This window comes from Anoplophora glabripennis, unplaced genomic scaffold (assembly GCF_000390285.2).
Source record: "Anoplophora glabripennis isolate ALB-LARVAE unplaced genomic scaffold, Agla_2.0 scaffold184, whole genome shotgun sequence".
Lineage (NCBI taxonomy): Eukaryota > Metazoa > Arthropoda > Insecta > Coleoptera > Cerambycidae > Anoplophora > Anoplophora glabripennis.
The window spans coordinates 43,193-66,280 of NW_019416285.1; the positions used below are offsets into that span (position 1 = coordinate 43,193).

The window sequence follows — 23,088 nt, forward strand, 5'->3', positions numbered from 1 at the left end:
AAAAACATTTTTGATTAATAGGTGTAAAAATTATTTGTTTTAAAGCTCATTTTGAAAGTAACTAAAACGAAGTGATGTAGGTGCAGAATTTTAATGTTAATTAATACTTTTTTCCATATATTCGGCCATACTATTTTCCATCAAGTTTGTGAGACACTTCTTTAACACCCTGTATAAATGACTTAAATTCTGAGTGCAAAATAGAACCAAAAAAATATTTCAATGACAGGAGCTTTGTTGTTCTACACGTGACAAAATAGAACCAAAAAAATATTTCAATGACAGGAGCTTTGTTGTTCTACACGTGAAACAATTAAATTTTCAATAGCTTTTGCAATACAGGGTCGGAAAGTCCTCATGGTTCATCGGTCGTTACGTGAGAGCGATAAAGTAAGTCATAGAAATCCGTGCGATAGAGAAAGATGGCTATAATGAAGGCGTCTAATAGTCACCGCCCATTTCGCCCTTCCACAAATAAGAAGTGGATCTTATTCAAAAACTTGAGAGATAATGGGCCTTGAAAGAATCTTCTTTGAAGAACAAAAACTACTTCCAAAAATTAGGGTTTAAGCATACGTGTTTTGGAACTTTTTCTCATTAAGATGCACTAGTTAAAAGAGTATTTAATTCGTTAATAAACCTTTTTTCATTATAAAACATCATTATTTCAAAAAATGTTCATAATAGTTGTAATAATTGAAGATACGTCTTTATTTTTTATTTTCACATTATCGGAAGCAACTTAATGTGAAAAAATTAAAATGAAACCACCTATGACTTGATACTAATTTTGAGAGCCTCATAACAACTTCTGTTCTTCAAAAAAAATTTCTCGAATCTGGAATACCAGTGATTCTTTGAAAATTGTTTATATGCAAATGCCAAATATTTGTAAAATTATGTACTCATAACTTCGTTTGACTATTTTTTTTTGCCTCAATGGTCAAGTTGTAAGAAATTACTTTAGTCCAAAGGAGGTCGATATCCTAAAAGATAAAGGTAAAAGATAGCTGGGAAAAAAACTGAACTATTTTTAGTTTCCATGACTATCGTTAGTAAATTTAGAAAAAACTTCCAATGGGACCTGATCCACCCTGTAGGCAGTATGTTACCAATCGTACTTTTAGCTTATTTTAGCTTTGAGTTATTTTGAATTCCCACAATCTGCCTACCATATTTCCCAGTTGCTCGCACTGCCTGCCAATGATAGCATATGGCTCAATCAGTTTTACACAGAACAGATACCCAGATTCGTTTATAAGCAGGGCATTGTTGATTATTGTTAGACTTAGACGGAATGCCTCCACAGCCTACATAAAAAGACGTAATAAAATTTATTTATTTTCTCCCGAATTTCTATATCCAGCTAACAGGCCTATCCATTGTTCTGTGGTACGGTGCCTTATGGACACTATTTCTCAGTTGTGAAATCCTCGCGTGCATTTTTTTTTTTTGAGAAAACCATAAGAATATATTTTATTTATGCCAATGCATTAGCTCAACTGTATTATGACGATCATTATTTTTTTTATGAAATGAATGCGATTTTGCAAACCTATTATTTAAGTTCTGTTGGAACCTCCATTCCTGAATGTAAAATAATAACTTCAAAGCACTGATAAGCGCATATTTTTGTTTATCTAACAAGAGTACCTATGTATTTCGATTCCAGTGTTGCGTTAAAAGAGAATGAAAGTATGATTAACTCATCTCAACAGTTGCTTTGCGTCGATAATAAAAATTTACGCTAATGCGTACAGCCCATTTTAGCGATGATAATAAATTAAATGATGAAATAAATGTCAGCAGTTCATGAATGTTTTATTGCAATAGTAAAATTAATGTGCAATTCGATATTACATAGTAATAATTAAAGAGTAAATCGGCTGAGACTTAGAATAGATATAATCCTCATGTTTGTGTGCGTTATATGGGGGGTGAACATATCAACGCACCCATAAGTGGGGCTTACAATGAGGGTATTATTTGTTGAAAATTGTGGTAGTTACGGTTACGATTGGGTAAATAAATAAACAGCCTATTTAAAATTAGGATTATTTTGAGCAATTTGAGTCTTATTACTTTTCGAAGATGACAAAACTACATTTAATCATCCCATTTCATGGAAATAGTTGCTGGTTATAGGATGCGAGTGTAACAAAGTCACAGCTGAAGTAACTTTTCCTTGGAACATCCTGCTTACAAAATAAATCACCCCATTTTTACAGAAAGTCATTTTTTTTATTACAAAAGAACTTTTTTGGCATTCCTATCAAGAAATTATTTGGTCTTTCCCAACGGAATCATTTGCCGGATTTCTAAAACAAAGTCCCTCTTTCTTCTGATACACGAGTATATTTCACTTATTGAAAACGCATCACGTCTTCGAATGTAACGTTACGCGTCAGTCTGATTGTCTGTATTTAATATTTGAACAGGCCAAATAGATTCTGCCCTCCCTTTATTTGCTAGGTCGATCCATAAAGCTTTAAAGCTGGGCCAGTGTTGGTTGTAGGATTTGTGATGACTGTATATTTCTCGTTAATGAACCAAGGATCAAAATAATGCATGGTGTTTGTTTTAGGGGCGGATATAATGAAGAACTGGTATCGTGTTACTGTTAATGGACTTTGTGTTTAAAGGAAAAGGTTACATTCTTTTCGATCACGCCTAATGATATCATTTTCTTTAATAAAAAAATGTTGAATGTTTTAATAACACAGCCATGAATTCATAAATGGGTGGGTGGATAAAAAGATGGATCCAGAACTCTGCAACACGAATTATGCCATAAAAATGGCTATTGTTTGTTTTTGAATGAAAGTGAACCAGCTTGTCTGACTCTATGATGATAAATTAGAATTAAACGAGTGAAAATGATGCTTCTAGTGAGCTGGTAGAATAATTTGATTTTTTATAACTGTCGTCGATCGTAAATTACGTTTTTTGTGAATTTTGACCTGTTTTTTTTTTAATTTTCCCGAAAACTCAGACCCGTTAGGCCAAATCTGAAGGCAGATTCGGATTCAGCGGAAAAAAATACATGGAAATACATGGGTCTGAATACCAGATACGATAATTTTTTTGTGTGGGGCTGTGTAATGAATAATAATTAAATGAAAATATTTTAATCGATAATGATTAAAATAACTTCGATATAATAGCTCTTTCACACTTTCATTTGGCTTAAGATACTGAAGAAACTACTTGAGCATTTTTTCTCTCTCTACTAATATGGTTTTCCTGGACAGCAACGAATGTCCAAAACAATGCTCGGTTTCGACTCGGGTTTCCTTAGTAACGAATCACCTTGGCTTGTAATTGAATTTGACTGGAAATGCAAAACGGTTCACCTTGGAGGGGGGGAGTCCATAAGAAATCGTAAGAAATCAAGTCATCTGACGGTGTTATTCCCATTGAGGTCGTCTTGGTACGTAAGCGTGCAAAAAACATGATTCGCTACGGTACAAAACCTTGTTTGCGTGCTAATACACAGTGCAAACGTACTCGAATGTACACAGGTGTCTGTCCCAATCCGCCTCGTCGAGTACGAAAAGGCGGTCGCGAACTGCACGCGACTGTCATATTTTAAGTCTGTGCGGAATTGTAGATTTGTCCACGGGTTTGGAAATTTCTTTATTTATACCAAATATGTACTGTTACAGTTTCTTAACAGATTGTTTTTTTTTGTTATTTTAACAGGAATCGTAGTTAGTTGTGTGTAAAGGAAGAAAGTTTTTTTTTATTGTTTCAGTAATATGTCGTAATTTGTAATTTTTTATTGAATACGTCAATAATATACTTATATATTGGTCATCCAAAATGTCGCAACACTTTATATTTATTTAATAGTTAAAATTGTTGTTTTGTTTCGAAATAACTGGATGTGAATCGAGAGAATGAAAGAAAACAATTATTTCACAAAAAAATCAACAACATTTGTAGCGGCTATCAGAAAAAAACTAATTTATACATATACACCTTAATAATTTTTTTGGGACATACGCTACGATGCAAATAGGTTGTTTCTGGTTCTTAATTGTATATTTTATAGGACATTGGCAAGTAGAAAAAAGTATGTATTCGTCTAGATCAAAACCAGCCACAATTCCTATGAAAAATAGGAATGCTTTACAGTTTCATTGCCAATAAAATTTGTAAAAAACTAATATTAATCGATTTTACGCCAAAAATTCGCAAATATACGCAATGTTTACTTTAATTTTAATTCATTTAGTGGTAGAAATACAGAGATGGTGGAAAAAGACAGTTACTATCATTTTTTAACTAATTTATTGTAGTCCAAAATGGAATTATTTATATCCAAAATGCCATGGGTGAGGCGATTAACGAACGATTTATTTGGATGTCTATCTAGCGACATGTTTTGAGTGTAAGTGAGATATAACCTAAAAAAAATGTCATTGATTATGTCATAATGATATTTGCATTCAATGCCTCCTGACTATAAGCATTTTTTTGTATCTACTGGATGTTCAATAATAACAATATCATTAGTTGAAAAGCTTACTTTGCTTAGTGTGACACTATTCGTGCTTTGATAATACCTACAGAATAGGTCACTCTCTGCCAGTAGGTACAGTGACAGTGGACATCGAGTTGCAATGATGAATATATGCCTTAAAAACAAATATTCCTAAGAATTTGTTCGCTGTGTAAGGCAGGTAATGTAATGGACTTGTGATTTTGAGAATTAAAACTTTCGAGTCATAGATATTTGTAGCTGTTTTCGAAATTTCTATATTCTATGGCATAAAGATTTACATGTCTAATTTGATGTTTTTATATTTAAGAAGGTATTTGAGGTGTACCACGTAGTAATATTTTCAAATATCGTATGCAAGTCCCTAAGATTTATTGGAGTAGTCACTAGGCACCTTCCTCTGTGCAGTTTGGGATTTCCCTGCAGTAGGCACTTGATTTTTCATACCTACATACCGAGCTACTTTAACGCTATCAGCCAATCAAGTCTGTCTTATTCGATGTTCAAACAGTTTTATACAAATTTTTATTAAAACTGAATTTGTCATTTTATATAGGACTGCCATGACGTAAAATGAAAAAACGCGATACTTATATCTATAAACAACCAGTTATAAATTAATCCGAGGTACGAGCGAAACGTTTCGTCGTAAATAACAGTAAATTAGACGCTCAGTGGACAAACGATATTTTTGAAGTAAGTGTTTCATATCTGTAGGTATTTCATATTTGTAGGTAGGTATTTAGATAAAAAATATAATTTTAGTAATATTATTTCAAACACCTGTAGCCTCTTAAATTGACGTAGTATGTTTATTTGTTTCTGTAGAACTTAAATTTGCCGCAGTTCGCGGAATATTAAACTCTTTGTAAAAATGGATGATTTGGAATTTCGGCTAAAACAAAAAAGTAAATCATCATAATTAAAAAATGCGAAAATCCATTACTACAAGTTAAGATTTGTTCTTCGCCTGCCAAAAGCAAGCTTTCAGAGACTTACATAATAATACAAATATTACGTCGAGTACATAACGTTTCGAGAGATGTATGTACCGCTCTCTTCTTCAGAAGAAACTTTGAAACTATTTCTGAAATTGAATCTCGCGGATTTGGATAGGTCTCAGAGAAATAACGTCATAAGATTATATAACACTCATATTTATCAAGAGAACATAAGGCTTGTAGTACCGCACATACTGTCATTTCCCACATTTCGCACCGCCCTCTGCGGTATTTTGTAGTTGAACAGCTCGGTTATGCAAATAAGTTATACAAGTTTAATTTATTTTAAAATTATAACTCTCCAACATTTCCTGATCTTTCGATGCGAAAAATTAAAGTAGGTTGCTCTACTTGTTCATTGTCTTAAGAAAAGTGCGTTTCTTTTGAAAAATCTAAATATCCGTGATTGAAAACTTTGAATATCTAAGGTCCCTAATAAATTTTTTCATGGTTGAAGAAATGGTGCAAGTAAAAAATTTTTATTACGACCCTGATCAGCGCTTTTCCACCCGAAAACACTGAAAACCGTTAAGTAATTCTATAATAGCTCATATATCACACGAAATATTAAAATTTTTGTCTTCAAACAGGTATATACAACTAGATGTATTACAGAAACTAAAAAATAATATTTTTTTCGACTTTTTTTTATTAATAAAAAATAAATTATCGTGATCCACCTGCCGGATGTAGCTGCGTCACAGTTTTAAATCGAATATTACTAATCACGATTCGCGCGCTAAAGAAAAGATGAAACAGTTACTTAATTATTAAAAATAACAGTATTTATATGCCTCTTGCGTGCGAAATTTCTTTTCTCTGATTGGAAGGTGGTGTGGATGGGCTGAAAAAATACTATTATTAGTACCTACTACACTCTCGATGTGAAAGAAATGCCGATTGCCTGATAATTATAGGTACTTTATTATATTCTTCCGAATTGTATCAGATCATAAATTTTCCACGTATTCATTCAATTTGCCGTCGCTTCTCGCGGTAGATAATAATAACATTAATTGTGTAAACAATTATTATTTTGCTCCGTTGTGTCTTTTCTTTCTTTTCTTATATTTTTGGTCAGTCTCCCTAACAGTTTTCTTTCGTGGGTACATCTACTACTACTACCCATATTTATGGGAAGCACAGAGTCGCAAAACTAACTTAAAATAAAATATTTACTAATTTACTGCCTAAAGAGCTTCCCAATTAAAAATTTTAACCAAACGAAAGTGGACTATTCATTATTTATTTATACCAAAATAGTAAAATCCCAGAACGTGATGCGAATGGAATACTTAATTATGACCGACGAATCGCAAGCGGCCGTTAGTTTCAACGTAGTCGTGCTAACCACGTGTGATAAGTTAACTTTTTCCATTTGCATAATTAAGGCGAACTAAGGCAATTATCTGGCGAATCTCGACGACCTAATTAACCCTTCCACCTTGCACGTCGCTCCGCGTGACGTCACGGCCGTTTTATTGCTTGTAAAACCGTAAACAGCAATTAAAATATCAGACCTCGCACGAAATTCTGTTCCGACGGTTATTCAAGGAGTCGTTATGCTGAAAAGTTAATTACTGTCGGTGTACAGAGCGTTACGATATTTCAAAGAGTCGAGAAAAGATTCAGAATGGATGTATGTTATGTCTCTATAAAACCATAGCGAAAACGAGGCTGTTGTTGGGCAACAAATGGAGAAAATTCTTTCAGATTATGCAACTGACGTTGGAAAAGCACTACTTTATATACCCCGAGAACTAATACAGAAAATGTATAAGCAATTGATGAGTACCATGATAAAGGAAGTGGAGTAAAAACGGTGCCGAAATATTAATTTGAGTGACCTTGAAGTATAACCGGATAAAACTTATACCATCTTGTAGAGTATAAGAATGGGAGATGGGAAAAAAGTTGTAATCTCCCATTTCTTACAGCTAAAAACATACTCTACAAGATGGTATAAGTTTCATCTGGTTATACTTCAGGGTCATGTCTTTCAAGAATAAGTGAGTTCAAGAAGTGATTTCACTCCACTACAAAGAGAGTATGCATCTACAGCCCTCCAGGCTTCAGGGGCCTGAACTCTCGTGTGGCATTATTAGCTTAGCTATTAACACATCCATGAAGAAGAGGGTGAAGAGTAAGGTCCAACGTAGTCAGAAGCAAGCCAAGAAGTTCTTAAAAGAACCTTCGAAGTACTTCAAAGTCGTAAATCGACTGAAACAGGACGTAACTGTAAAGTCAGGAAAGATGATTCTTTGATTGCAACGAATTCTAGAGCAATTTATGACACAGACAAACAATTTCTTTAAAATTGACTTTATCAAGACACTACTACAAAACAAGGGTGTCTCGAGCCAATGGGCTAGAGGGGGCATTAATTTTTTTTAGAAATATTTTTAATAAAACTTTTTTAATACAAAAAGAACATAAAATGTATACAAATAACTAAAAAAATAAAGAAATTAGGTAAAACAATTTCGGATTTTTTGAAAATGTATCGACCACTTTATTAATAAAATTTTCATGGTTGTCAAAAATAAGCTGTCTGTGTATACTCATCATTGAGACCAGCATTTCTCAGCCAGGTTTTTATTTTTATTTTTGTTTGATTTGAAATTCCAGAGCTAAATTTTTAAAATATGGAAATATATTTTTGTTTTTTTTTAACATAAAATTCTATATTTTTAAATTCTTTTGTCAACAAATATTTATACTAATTTATTACAATTGTTTTTCTAATATTTTCTTAGCTTAAGAATATTTTTGTACTTTTTTTGAATTTATAGGGGAGGCAGCACCCTCCTGCCCCCCCTTGGCGACGCCCTTGCTACAAAAGAAAGAAATTATTAATTTTTGACATTTTAATTTGCTTGGTGATATATAGATGCATTCTTGTGAACAAATATCTACTGTATTATCTCTGCCATTACAAATAATAAAAAAAAAATCGGATAGAAATCAACGGACCACTTCCAAATGGAGAATCTTATACGCCAGTTTTTGTTATCATCTGTCTATAACGATCATCTTTAATTGTCTACGCCTTATATGTGGCAATCACCATTTTATGCGGCGTCTTGTATGTCGCAATACCCACTTTTCGATATTTTTAAGGTATATCAAAATACCCGAATCGATTTTTCACGCTTTTTTGAAGGTTTTGTAAGAAGAGAAAGTATCCTATCGCACACTAATAACATGGTTTTTGTAGCATGTAACCTAAATAAGCTAACTGATCTTGAAGATAGATATAATTTGTAACAGAAAAATCATTTAAAGAACTTATTTCTAAACGATGTTATTTTCTACGAATTGAATGTGACGGAAATATATGATATGTTACTGTTATTTACTGCTTTTCGTTACATCGATGTCGTCGCAGGAATACTAATTATTTTATTTAGGTTGCGTGTACAAATACATTTGTGTTAAATTTATTGTGCGGTGTATGAAATATATCGATAAATTTAAATTTTATGGGTAGGTACTTTTATAAAGTTGTCACGCTCTTCAAGTCACAGGAATGGGAAAATAGTGTCATGAAATAAAGAAAAAAACCGTTAGCAGCATTTACTTGTAGAAATTACAGAAAAACTCATTACTTTGTTGAAAGTTAACAATTCAGTTTAATTAGAAATACCCACGTTGATACATTTGAATGTTGATAGAGAAAAACCAATTGTAGGTAACTACCTATTCTTTATGATTGTTTTATTTTACAATAAAATCTTATCACACAATTTAAGAACTTTAAAACTATCATTAAAAAGTCATTGGCGTAGAAAATTAAAAAATCATTATTTTGTTTGCTCATTTTGACGATTACTTGTTCATTTATTAAAAAAATTAATTGATAATCCTTTTTTCTTAGAACCACTGCTAAGTATTAACCCCCGTATGTCCGCCACTGGTAATCTATAAGTCAACTCAACATCGACCTCTAATTACATAAATAATTTAAAGGTTGATCAGTTTACACCAAAAATACACGAAAGTATTTGACAAAATGTGACATACTTTTCAGTTTCAACACCTAATATTTGGAAAATGAAGCCGTTTACTTTTATCGATGAAATCCTTCTAATCCCAATATTACTGGTAATTATATATTTACATATTGATGATATTTTTAATGTTATTGAACAATTGAAAGTATTATTTCAATGGTTTAATAGTTAATCCATTAACGAATACGGTTCTGAAAAAAAGATATAACTTGTTATCATCTGTAACGTCAATAATTCTTAATATTTTTGTAAAACAATGAAGTAGCTAATACTATATAAAGAAAGTAAATTGAAAGAGGTAGATCTATAAAAAAATTCCCTCAGTGCGTCTAATTGAATCATTCTTTTTTTTACTAGGTAGGTAATTTTTTTCAGGCCTTAACATAGTCGTTCTAGCGAAGCCATGAAATATTTCACCTGTAACTTCAGTTTCACTTGCTCCAACATTTTTTTCTTCACCTGTTCCACGACATTCCTCGTTCCCATTGTGAAAGAGCGCCCTTTGTTCAAGAGAGGCATTCTACCTGGATAAAAGCGTAAAACAAGCCGTAAATCACCGTACCTAGTAATTTCTAGATACTTATTTTACGGTAGTACCGCGCACACGTTCTGTGCGTTAAAACAATGACCTCGTGCAGGTGTTTCGGAAATAAATAAGGCCGATAGGAGCCCATTTCTGAAAGCAGTGTCTTGCCAAACGCCTCCCGATCCAGCCGCGTAAATATTCGTCAATAAATAGCCAAATGGTTCAGGTTTCAATCGGGAAACTTCATCGGGTGATGGAACAAATTATTCTAAGCAAAAAGTTTTATTGTATATACGTGGGTCGTAGTTCTTTCTCGTCATTTTTGATATACAGAGAGAGGAAAATAAAAAATATTAAAATAATTAAAATTAATTTCCTGAAATATGGCTGACGATATTTTTACATAACTCTATTTATTCGAGGAAAAGTAAAAATTAGTTTTGCTGTTTACAATTTAAACTAACTTACCTCCATTCAAAAGTCATTCTACAGGGTGATTCATAAATGGTGTCCAAAAATCAAATCGTATTCTTTGGTGAATTTTTCTTTTTTTTTTCCTATAAAGTTTTTATCTAGGACGCTTCATTAAAAAGATACGTGTTAAATACAAAAAATATTTTAAATTTTTTTATATAATTTAAATTAATTTAATTTAATTTAATTTACATGCTCCAGTGGCGTAGATACAGGGTGGTATATTTTTCTATATAAAATGGGTATATTTTTCTATATAAAATTATACGCCGCTGCTTTACGGTAAAAATCTTGATATTTTCGGATTCGTCTTTCAATTTTCTACAAATTACTACTCTCTTATGTTTTTCGAAAAAGCCTGATTTTCGAGTAAAACTTAAAAAACCGAAAACACTTTTATTTAAATGTCATGACAAGCACTAATTATTGGGTTATTTATTCGAATAAGGAAATTAATAACATTAGTCATCATTTTAATGATTTTATTTGAGTAAATGCTCAAAAATACCTCCACTTCCACGAACACAGGCTCAACATCTTTTTAGTAACGAAAATGTAATTTGTTCGAAATTTATTGTTGCTTGAATCTGATGTAAAGCATTATTTATTCTTTCTTCTAACTCCTCAGAATGTCAAAGTTGCTATCGCAGCTCACTACGTAATTTTTTTACTAAAGTAACTTCAACTAAAGACTTAAAAATTATAGCTGGCTGTTCCATTAGATATCACAAATTTTTAAAGGAATTTGGAAACCATAACGTTTGAATTTTTAAGTTTTGGAAACGAAAAATTATTAGATGAATGACAGTTTATATTTATACTTTAGTATTTTTTTCACATTATTTCACAAAGGTTGATTAACCAGTTTGATCCAATTTTATTTCACGTTTTCCTAAATCTAAATCACATAACGGTTTATTAAAAATATAGCCTTTTAGGACCTTTTTCAAATCATAAACATAAATTAAGGTCAAATTTAAATAATTTTAGCAATATCTACAATCAGTATGTACATTAGCTTAAAAACATATTGTATTTCATCATTTTCGTGAAACAGGTGTATATCAAAAAAAGATAAAAGCGAATTTAAACAAACGTATGAAATTTTACACCTGTATGCACTGGTTATCTCGAATCTCGAATTACGTCTAATATCCTGAGTTCGAATGTACCCAACACAGCGTACATATATGGATTGTTTGTTTGTCCTTATCGGAGTTATAAAAATTTAATTGATTGACAAACGTGAGTCGAGCACCCGCTGATAAAAATAATTACGGACAAATGCCAAATAAATTTAACATAAATAGAAATGATACTTTTTAAAAAATTCATTTCTGCAACAGCTTAAACGATATTTTAGTGTTATATGTGAATTGACGTTGACTTAAATTTTTATTGGAATGTTCGAAATTGATCTCATCACGATGATTGATTGTTGCATTTGCGAAATTTTTGCCAATTACTCTAACCTACCTACCTGCCGGTTATAGTACAATAACATGCAAAAGTATAAAACAGAACTACAGAACACAATTCGCTAACCACTTGACATGTTTACAATATACATTACTTATTCGTAATTGTCGCCTCAATTTAACAGTAATTATGGTTTTATGCAAAACTATTCAATAACCTTCACCGTATTCCTCGAACGTATGGTCGCATTTATAACTTTTTTAATGGCTTAAACGTGTCATATATGAAGGGGCAATTTGCAAAAAAGTACAATAGTAGATTGATGAAATGTCACCAATAAAATGTATCGATCAATTATATAGGGTGGACAAATGAAAACGAAACAGAGCCATGTTCAGAAACTGCGTCAAGATTGTAGAAAAACGCTCAGACGTCGATTTTAGATTGAAGGGGGACATCCTTTGCTGGTATTTTTCACTCCGCCACTTTCACCCCCAAGCAAGGAAGGGTAAGCGTCACCCCAAAATATTTAAATGGCATTGGGGGTTGAGTAATATTTCTTTAAAAAAAACACAATTGTAAAAAACATATATTAATGCTATACACACACAATGAACGTAAAATTAGTGGATTCCAAATTATTTCCTAGTATTATTTAGAAGCGTTGACTGGTGGTTTATTTAATTGTGTTTTTATTTTATTATTTATTTTATTTTTATTTATTTAAATTATTTGTCCAATAGTGAACCACCAATTACAGGACAAAGTATATAATATATTATTTAACATGTGAGCATACAGAACAAAATGTAAAGAATAAATACAACAAACATACCGATAAGATAGTGTAACAACAAATGAAAAGAAGAAGAAAGAAAAAGAAAAGCTGCAACTACTACCTATGTTAACAATCATGAATTGTTGACACTTCTAAAAGCTGTGTACAGATGTTGCAAGCTACAGTTGAATATATCACAATTTTGAAAATTAAACACTATGGTTTATTCCATTGCGGAAAGGGTAGATATCATTTCGCTTTACTTTATGAACAATAAATGTGCGAATAGAACAGCTCAGCTATTTAATGAACAACATCAAGATCGACATGTCAGGAGGAAGTATGTGTGTCTAGAGTTATTAAAAAAGCTTCAAGAAACAGGGAACGTAGCCAATAAAAAACGAGAAATTGAAAAACCTATATTCAAAGAAGCTAATAAAGTTGCAGTTTTGGGACAAGTTTATCTTGATCCTACATTAAGTACGAGGCAGCTGGCATCTGTGTCTGGGATCAATCGAACTAGCATACAAACCATTTTGAAGAAGAATAAATTCCATCCACACAAAATACATTTAGTCCAGGAACTTCATGAGGATGATTATAGCCGCCATTTGCAAGCAGGGAACCATCCACAGTTCCTTTTTAACATCTGTTTTTCTGATGAATGCAGTATTTTCTTGAACGGAATGGTAAATCGTCACAATTGCCGCTATTGGTCCGATTCAAACCCAAGAGTTTTTCTCGAGGTGCATACACAGCAACCGGAAAAATTAAATATATGGGCTGGAATTTTCGGTGACCGTCTGGTGGGTCCTTTTTTTCTACCTGGTAATTTGACTGGCCAAATGTATTTGCAATTATTACTGGAAGACGCTATTGACCCTGCCTTGACTGATATTATTGAGAATGTTCGAGAGTACGATGAAGATCATTTGATTTTAACCATGAGTTAGTTTTAGTGGTTTAATCGGTAATTATACAGAGTGTCTGCGAAATGTTGGGAAATCTCGAAGTAGGAGATACTGGTGGACAAAATTAGTCGATTGAGCCAAATATGCCTTATGCAAATGTCGCTGGTTTTAAAGATTCAGAGTGTTCAATGGTTGAATTTTATTTTGAAACTGTTAGAAGTTAGAGTATGAACAAAAAAATTGGCACTATTATGTTTTTTGACATGCCAAATGAGAATTTTTAACTAATTTTGGCGTAGCTTGTATAGGGCGTCAATTTCCGTAACTGTGTATTAAAAACATGAAAGAATGTCCTTATTTTCATAAAAATATTACTCTTGTTCGTTTTAGATATCTCCCATGGTTATCGAGATATTTGCCTTGTACAAATTTCAATGCATTTCGTTTTTAAGCAATTTTTTTTATCCTTAAATGAAACTAATGCGACTGGATAGCTAGTGTATGAACCAAATTATTTACAGTTTTCTTGAACATCTTGTTTATAACTATTTCAAGGTACTTAGGACACAATTTCGAGCTCTGTATTAAATTTCTACTAAGTTGTTTGTGCGGCTGTCGACAATAGCGACAAGAATTTCCAGAAAACAGGCAATTTGAAGTTACAACACCTCGCCATTAGCGAATAGGAGCAGCGGCCCCGAAGGTCGTGTTTCCCACGACAGGTAGAATAATCACACGGTGTGCCATGAGAATTCCGCATCGGAGCGTTGAACTAGTCGAGGAAGTGGTGAGATATCTAAAACTGGGTTTTGAAAATCCGGGTGGTATCGCTTTTGCGGAAACTTTCCCGTTCCTGTTTCCGCGTGCTGTGACCACAGCCCGCATGGCCTGCTGATAGTACCGTTCGGCGCGTGATAACGAGTACAGTTGTTTTATTGCCAGCCAGTTTGATATTTTCAAGCGTTGGTACTGTGCATTTACATCTAGGGATAGTTTATTGCCGAAGGAAGGCGCAAAAATTTTCCCCACCCTTTCAAATTTAGCCCTAAAAAATTCGAAACTCGAAGTAAAGCAATGTCTTATAGTCACCATTGATCTAAATAATTTACATACTCACAACTCTTTGGAGACGGGCAAGATACCAATTTCCAGATTCTAACGCGGACCTCGCTACAGGGCAGCCTGCGGCGCGAACGTAGAGAGTGTTCGTACGTCCACCCAGACCACCTGCAGATCAATAACCAGTCAAATAATAAATAAATTTCAGAAATTTTCAAAATCAACACCAGAGTTAAATTTCTCCCAAAAAATTAACCTAGCATAGCCTAGGTTATACCATCTAGGGTTTGTGCACCCTGCCGTGAAAATCCTAAAGGATATAAGCTCATAAAATTTTCATACACGCATATTTTTTGAGAAAATTACATTCCGAAGAATTTACATAGGATCGATAGCTTTAGATTGAGATTATTAAGAAAAATTTTCTTCAAAATCATCTTAAAAAATCTTTTGTGTAATAAACTTACGTCGAATATTTACATATACAAGAAATACGCATACAAGTGTTGGTAGGCTTCCAATCACAGTTTCTTGTTTGGTTGGATGTAATCAATTTTCGATGCAATCCTATCTCAAGTTGATCTAATGAGTGTATGGGGTAATTTTACATTTATTGGAGTGTTTCATTGGTTAAGTTGACATTAACGCAGGAAATGTGAAATTAATCTACCGCAAATATTTAAAATTAAAAATGATTTCATACAGAATCGTATGATATGTTGCATGTTTCGATACAGATAGAAACAAATGACTGGTGTGGGCTGTGGATGTGGGTACTAAGAACATTGACATTTTCTAAGTAAAGATGGTTGCTTTCGACAGAAGTGAATCTGCGTTAATATTTTCGTAACACTACTGATCCATGGAGTCAACAGTTCATGTTTCTATATCCATGTCTTACGATTAGTCTTGTATTTGTTCAGCTTTTATTGGCTCTCTGTTTTAAGTAATAACTTTTTTTTGGTTACTATTCGTTAGTCTGAAGAATGTACAGACTTCTGCTTCTTTGTTTTTAGTGGATCTACATATTTAGTTACGACAATACTCGAGATACTCGAGCAAAATTTCTAATTATCTAATATGTTCTACGCTAAAATGACTAATTCCTGTTGTTGAAAATTGCAGTACATTTTGTAAAATATAATAATTATCCTAAATAAATATGCATACTGCGTAAAGTTTAGTGGTTCGCGATTTTACTGCAAATATTTAGGGAGAAAAAGTATCCAATGAACTGTAATTATGTATAGACCAACCATAATAAGCCAATCAAACATTTTTAAACAAGTGTACTTATTTATTTAGGAGAGTGCTCTGAAGTTTGTAATCTGGTTTTATCTAAGATATTTTAAGCCGCCTTATCTTATTGTACATCTTTTAAAGTGTACGTGGAAAGCCAATTTATAATATTGAGGATTATTTACACGGTTCTCACAATCTTCGGTTCAAAAGACCTTAAGAGTACGCTTGCACTAAATTTTTAAAATTATTACTTTTGGGAATATCCACCATTTAATCTCTATTAATATATCACATGTGTACAGATAGAGGTCGTATCTTTATTTTTGCAATATTTGTACTTATAATTGCCTATTTCGTCATTTCATGCATCTTGAAATCATTTATCAGTTTTATTTCACACAATTAAGTAGGTACTTGTAAACAATAGATTTACAAAAATAGAAAAGTCAATTCCGTCTATGCGTTTTCATTTTTAAAACAATTTTTTTTATAGTTTTAACTCTCACCAATTACTAAAATCTTAAGAGGTCTATAACTACCTTAAGAAATATGTTTTGAACTGTGATTTGTTATGGGAGGATTCTGATACAACTAACTAGTAAAAAGTTGCCCATTGCTCTTTACGTTTTATTTCGAGAAATGATCTGATCTTTAGTAAAATTAATTCTATTCCAAGGAATTATCGTCATAGGAAAATTTGCGACAGTTCTAAATGTTGTGTAAACATCTTGCGTTTGTTTAACTTATCGGGTGAGTCTACAGGTGCTTGCAAATACCCAATCAAAAATTATCTTTTCGGTTTAAGTAAACAGTTCCCAAATTCGATTGTATCCCTAGCGAATCTCAAAAAACGCGTTATTAATTTGTTACTTGAGATAAGAGGTTCCAGTTGGCTAAATCAATCGAAATACAATAATTTTAAGGACTACAACTAATTGCTTATTTACGCATGTATTTGTAATTTGCCACTTAACGACAGACATCATCCAAATTTTCTTCTTTTTTGTTTTTATGAGATCATATAAATTTAATCGGCAATTTGATATACTTGCAATATAATTTCTGTACAGGGTGTCCTGAATTATACACGCCAAATTAAAATATAACAAATTAATGAATGCCAGTGGCGAAGGTATTCCGTGTTTCTAAGAAAAAGGATCTCTTTTAATTGCTGTACGTATCTCGAAAACGAAACGTTTTATGGCCTAGCTAATTTTTTGCCTTTCTTTGAGGTTTTTCATCTTCAGGTAGCGTATGTAATTTGTGACTTCCTCGTCAAACGTAATGTGGTGGATCAACATACTAAAAGATGCACAATATAGCGAGCTATTACCATCTGTATTGAAACTAAATCTAAAATAAATGTATAAAATGTAAAAGAAATTTCATAATTCTGTGGAACTTACAGCTCAATTTTCACTTTATATTTAGTAGAGAAAAATCTCCTCGGTCATCCTTAAGGGCCATTTTAAAAGTTCAGTCCTACTAAAAAAAGTTGTAATCTCCCATTTCTTATAGCTAAAAACGTACTCTACAAGATGGTATAAGTTTCATCTGGATATACTTCAGGGTCACCTACTTGAAGAACTAAGAGTTCGAGAAGCGATTTTATCCCACTAATTGCCTAATGCCTAACTTTATAATTATGACGGTCTTTCTCTCAGTGTAGAATATAAAAATCGTTCACAGATTAACATATTACTCTTTAGATGTCTTATTTCAAAAGTGCCCTTTCTGAAAATTGCACTTATAAGTGTAATTATAAAGAATGTTATAACTTAGAGAAATTATGATTTTTGATTTGCAGTCAAAGAATTAAAAAATATGTAATTCATTAAACTGGTGTGATATTTTTCGTTGTTATTTAGGAATTATGTTTCTTGCCATTTGATTTTTAATTTAAACGTTTAAATTTTTATATAACCGTAAAATAAGAAGCACACATTAGTTTATGCAAGCTTAATAAATTGCAAATTTATTTTTTATCACTTAACTTTGTGTTTTATAGTGTTATGTCACAACGGGCAGTTAAAGGAGCGAATGAAAGAGAATGTCTTATGCAAAATCATATTTTATTTCAAATCAATATCTTTATATAATATAATAAAATTTTCAACAACGTTCAGTTGCTATATGGGTAACTATTTACAAAGTTTTCTAAACAGAAATGTACATAGGTCGGAACCACCCGGCCTAACAAACCATCAGATGGTCCCTTAAATGGGCGATCCAACGCGTAATAAATTTGTACACAATTATATACTAAAAAAATCACAGGATAAAAACTCACAAATATTATAATCAAATAATTACAATAGAATCCGTGATAGTGGCAGAGTGTCAAAATTCCGTGGAAAATTTCGATACAACACCAAAGAACTGTACATGAAGATTGTTGTAAACCCGCCTATTACTCATTTACGATATTTACAAAACAATAAAATAAAATCTAAATAACAAAATTGCAACATAAACAGGTACATCACTAAGTGCTCTCTATGCATCCCTCTCTCTGTCTCTCTGTCCCACTCACACCCTTTACATTATTTACTAAGATCACTCTTCTGTATATAAATAAATGATTTCAGTCGTTCCCTAAATACGTGTAGTCAGAATGAGGTGATTTTCTTCCAAAACGAAAAAGACGGAAGGACTCCCCCCCGGACCGTTGGTTGCGTTGCTCTTCTTAGGGAATTGGAATGAGATGACAACATGATCACGTGATATATTCAACATCACCCGGAAGGATTCAGCAGGACACTTGCCTGTCCGATGGCGTCAGGGCCTCGGGAGTCTGTAACAAAACATCACCGTAAGTCAACCGAAAGCAAAATAAGGACAAGTCTGCACATTTGCGAGGCATTTCTTCGCGGCATAGTACACGTGTGTCGAAAATGCGCGATCACGAATTGAAAACGTGTGAACAGCTGGGGAAATCTGTCGCATAGGGGCAATCCAACGTATAAATTAATTAATTAATACCCCCTAAGTGCCATGTGCGCAGCCCAGACAGCTGACCTTCCAATTACCCCAATAGACATGTGTTCGTCGAACACTTGGCCCGCAGTTGTGATAAGGAGCCGGGAGCGACTCTCAAAATGAATACTCTTATTATTAGATTCGATTATTTTGCTGGGATCAATGGAGTGTGTGTGTTCGGGAAGAAAGGAAAACTTATCCAGATGTACACGTGTGCGTACATCTGCACGAAACCGTTATATTCGTCTGGAGGGTACACCCAGGTGTTGATCCCGGATATATATATATACATATATATGCTCGACCCGTGGGACAATGTAGGGACTCACGGGGTCAGCGATGAATTTTTATCAATTAAACATGTGTAACTTTTATTGTGAACGCCTAACAATGGGTTAAATCACACCTGCTAGGTCGTGACGCGCCGCGAAACGTTATACGGGGACATTGCTATGCATTGGGGACGGAATCGTAATACAAAGCGCGATGTGCAAACTTTTTCACTCTGTTTTCGTAACGCCGCCGTTGCGAAACTGTTTTTGTTTGTCGACGGGCCGTGCTGTTAGGCAATTTTTCACCGTACGCGATATTTCCTGCTAAGCAGTTTCGCAATCGAAATCGGTCAATGAATGATTAAGACATGAATATGGTTTTATGTACTCGAATTCTTAGTAGTCAGTGGCTCATTTAAATTTAATTAGGAGATTAGGGCCTAATTTAACTCTCTTTTTTTTAAATAAAATAATTTTCGTATCGAGCTTCAATGAGAAAATTGTATTTGTCAGAAAACTTACTACGCAAAACTTGTATTTATTAAATAATTTGCCATTTCATGTGATTTAAACATTGACGGAGGTGAAAATTTGCTTAACGTCGCCCGTTTTTACGGATCCTGCTCAACTCACCGTGATATTTTGCAGGATCGGCGCCTCGCACGGCGTGAGGATGGTGTTGGGGCTGGGCCTGACCCCAAGGGGCTGCCTGGGACTCGCGGCCGCCTGCGACTTCTTCTGACTGAGCGCCGTAGCGGCGTCGAAGGCGTTGACTGCGGGGTGCGTCTCCAACGCGCTCTGCAGATCGCAGATGTAGTCGATGACGTACTGGATGACTTCCAGCTTGCTCAGCTTCTTGTTCTTGGGCATGAAGGGCACCAGGTCCTTGAGTTTGCTGAGGTACATCTGGATCTCCTCGTTCTCGATATCCTTCCTCTTTGACACTCTACCGCTCACGGCGGTAACACCGTTTTCGGTACACACTGCACTGACGGCGGCTTTCATTTTGACCAAGTCAAACACTGAACTGAACTGAACGCGGTGAAATGAGACGAGCGCACCGAATGGAAGCGATCTGGCGTTTGACGGGGAACAGTTCCGGCGCAAGCGATTTATAGGCGCAGGGGGGAGCTCCCGGCCAATGGTCGGAGGCGCCTGTTGTTGTGGGGCGGGACCGACCAATGTGGATCCTTGATGTCGCAGGTAACGTGGAAGGCGCCTAGTTTAGCGCGGCGCAGTCCTTCCTGCCAATCATAGAGGCGCCGTTTCTGCATTTCCGCTTTCGACGTGTGACAGATTGCCTCGTTCCTGGAGGTTTGCTGATCTCGGTGGACCCGGCGGTCCTGTCGATCTTTCAGTGTCAGGATCAAAAGGAACACGAACAACGCATTCTGGATTTATCGATTTATTTTTGTGAATCGGCTTGTGCTTGTGTGGCCTCCTTTAAATAGACCGATCGAAATAACTCATTTAGAGGAAAAAAAAGAAAATTGTTACCTGGACTTTTACGAGTATAAGTGGAAATGGTAAAGGGGCTTATAATAATCGAAAAAAAATAAATGCGTGGGCAGGGGCGGCGGAGGGTTAATTCGGGGGTTGAAAAGTTGTGAAAAATTGTACCATTGGGAGCTCTGACGAAAGTTGACGTCAACCAAAAAAATATCCATTATAAAACTTGTAGATCATGCAAAAATCTACAACTTTTGTAGAGGTCACTTTTTAATATAACCTCAAAATCTCCGAGAAAAATACGAAAACCCGTTTTTTTTCTGATTTTGCGTTTTTATTTCTCATTTCCGCAAAAATAATTTAATTTTGACGAAACTTGGTGAAAGTATACCTTTCTGTGTCTTAAATAACCACCAATTTTTTAAGATTAAAAAAAACAAGAAGTTTCTGAGATTTGTTTTCTTTTTGACATACTTTTTGGTGAAATAAAAAAATCTGCAATCACAGTTCAAAAACATGCTCAAAAATGCAAAAAATATAAAAAATTACTTGTAACAATGAATTTTTCAGTAATTGTTAATAATTTGTTTAAATTTTAAAAAATCAAAAACTGATTACACCAGTCAATTGCACGGGAAAAAAAACAAAAAAAACTGGGTCTCATTGTTTGACCCAAAACTTTATTTTTGTACAGTATTGCTATAAGTAAGTCGAATAGTGAATAAATAAAATAACTAATATTTTTTTCCGTAGGATCGATTAGTGTACTTATTTTTTTAAAAATTTTGATAAATTCATAGATATACAGGGTGTCCAAGATAAGGATCGGATAGCATTAGGATCTAGGAAACTGTAAGAGATACGGAGAAAAAGTTGTGTTGTTTTATACCTAACAATATGCCGTTTCGAAAGTTTTAAAATTCCGGAGACAAATTGTTTAATTTTTTTCTGACTTTATTTGAAAACGAATTTTAAAATAAAATTTAGATTGACACTTTTTTCGCTCTATTCAATGGCGTCAACATTTTTTCATTCCGACGTTTCGTCTTCGAGGGGCCATCTTCAGGTTAAATTTTTTAAATACGTCGCTGCTATTTTAATGGCAAAATCTATTCATTTTTAATTCTGAATTAGATGATATTACTATTTTATTGTAATAAAAAGGTGTTTAACTATAATTTAAAATTTTTCCAGAGTACAGCTCTGAACGCTTTCAAAATATCTATTGGAGTAAGTCATAACAGCATAAAAGTCAATACAGCACAAAATATCCAACAATTTAAGTGGAACTTATTGAAAAAGTAATACGAATTTATGAAATGTTTTATTATTTCTAATTAGTATTGCTAATAGTAGTAAAAAACATTGTTGGGTATTTTGTGCCGTATTGACTTTTATTCTGTTGTGACTTCATCCAATAGATATTTTGAAAGCGTTCAGAGCCGTAAACAGGAAAAATTTAAGATGATAGCTAAAACAAGCTAAAAAAATAAAACGATTTTACAAAATTCCGGGTTTTCGGGTTTCGCGTCAACAGTAGACTTTGCAGTTAATACTTTGTATTGCTAAAATCTCAAATAATCCAGAGAAAATTTATCATTTGTGCATTTGTAATTCGACTTACATAGATGTTTATAGCAATACTGTACAAAAATGAAGTTTTGGGTCAAACAATGACACAGTTTTTTTTGTATATTTTTTTCGTAGAATTGAATGGTGTAATCAGTTTTTGATTTTTTTTTAATTTAAACAAATCAACAATTACTGAAAAATTCATTTCAAGTCATTTCTTATTTTTTTGCATTTTTGAGCATGTTTTTGAACTGTGATTACAGATTTTTTTATTCCACCAAAAAGTATAGGTTAAAACGAAAAAAATTATCCAACTTTCTCCAGAAATCCCAATGATACAATTTTTCACAACTTTTCAACCCCCCAAATCAACCCTCCGCCACCCCTGCTCACGCATTTATTTTTTTAAAGTTTATTATAAGCCCTTTTACCATTTCCACTTATAAAAGTCCAGATAACAATTTTTTTTTCTCCAAGTGTAATTTGGTTAGACTAAAACAAGACTGGACAGAAAATAAAAGAATGAATTTTGGTAGCCACTAAAGTATACTTTTTTTGAAAAAAATCTTACCAGCATACAATTTACTTCTCGAAATATCCCACTATAAATCTTGATACCTTAAAGTTTGTATCAAATTATGGATAAGTCAAAAACGTAATATGAAAATAAAAAAAAATCTTGGTTGTATATCCCCCTTTATAAATTAATTATTGAACTGAAAAAAGCGTACTGGCAAATACTGTTTCATTCCAATTTTTTTAAGCTCTACACCGCCTACACAAACTCTACTGAAATTCCTACTGGGACAATTTTCCTATGAATGTAATAGGGTAGTGAGGAGACTGAAAATACTTAATACTGCTTGTTTACAGTTATACTTATCCGAGG

The 23,088-nt window shown here is 33.5% G+C and overlaps 1 protein-coding gene across 1 annotated transcript; it reads right to left on the reverse strand.

The window, feature by feature from the left end:
- Positions 1–17,980: 17,980 nt before the first annotated feature.
- Positions 17,981–20,262, reverse strand: LOC108910100 (protein extra-macrochaetae). Its single transcript, XM_018714609.1, has 2 exons — positions 19,812–20,262; positions 17,981–18,721 (listed from the first exon to the last, which is right to left on the reverse strand). The coding sequence occupies exons 1-2, from the start codon at positions 20,181–20,183 to the stop codon at positions 18,677–18,679; spliced, it is 417 nt and encodes a 138-aa protein (XP_018570125.1). The 5' UTR covers positions 20,184–20,262; the 3' UTR covers positions 17,981–18,676.
- Between the last annotated feature and the right edge of the window lie 2,826 nt (positions 20,263–23,088).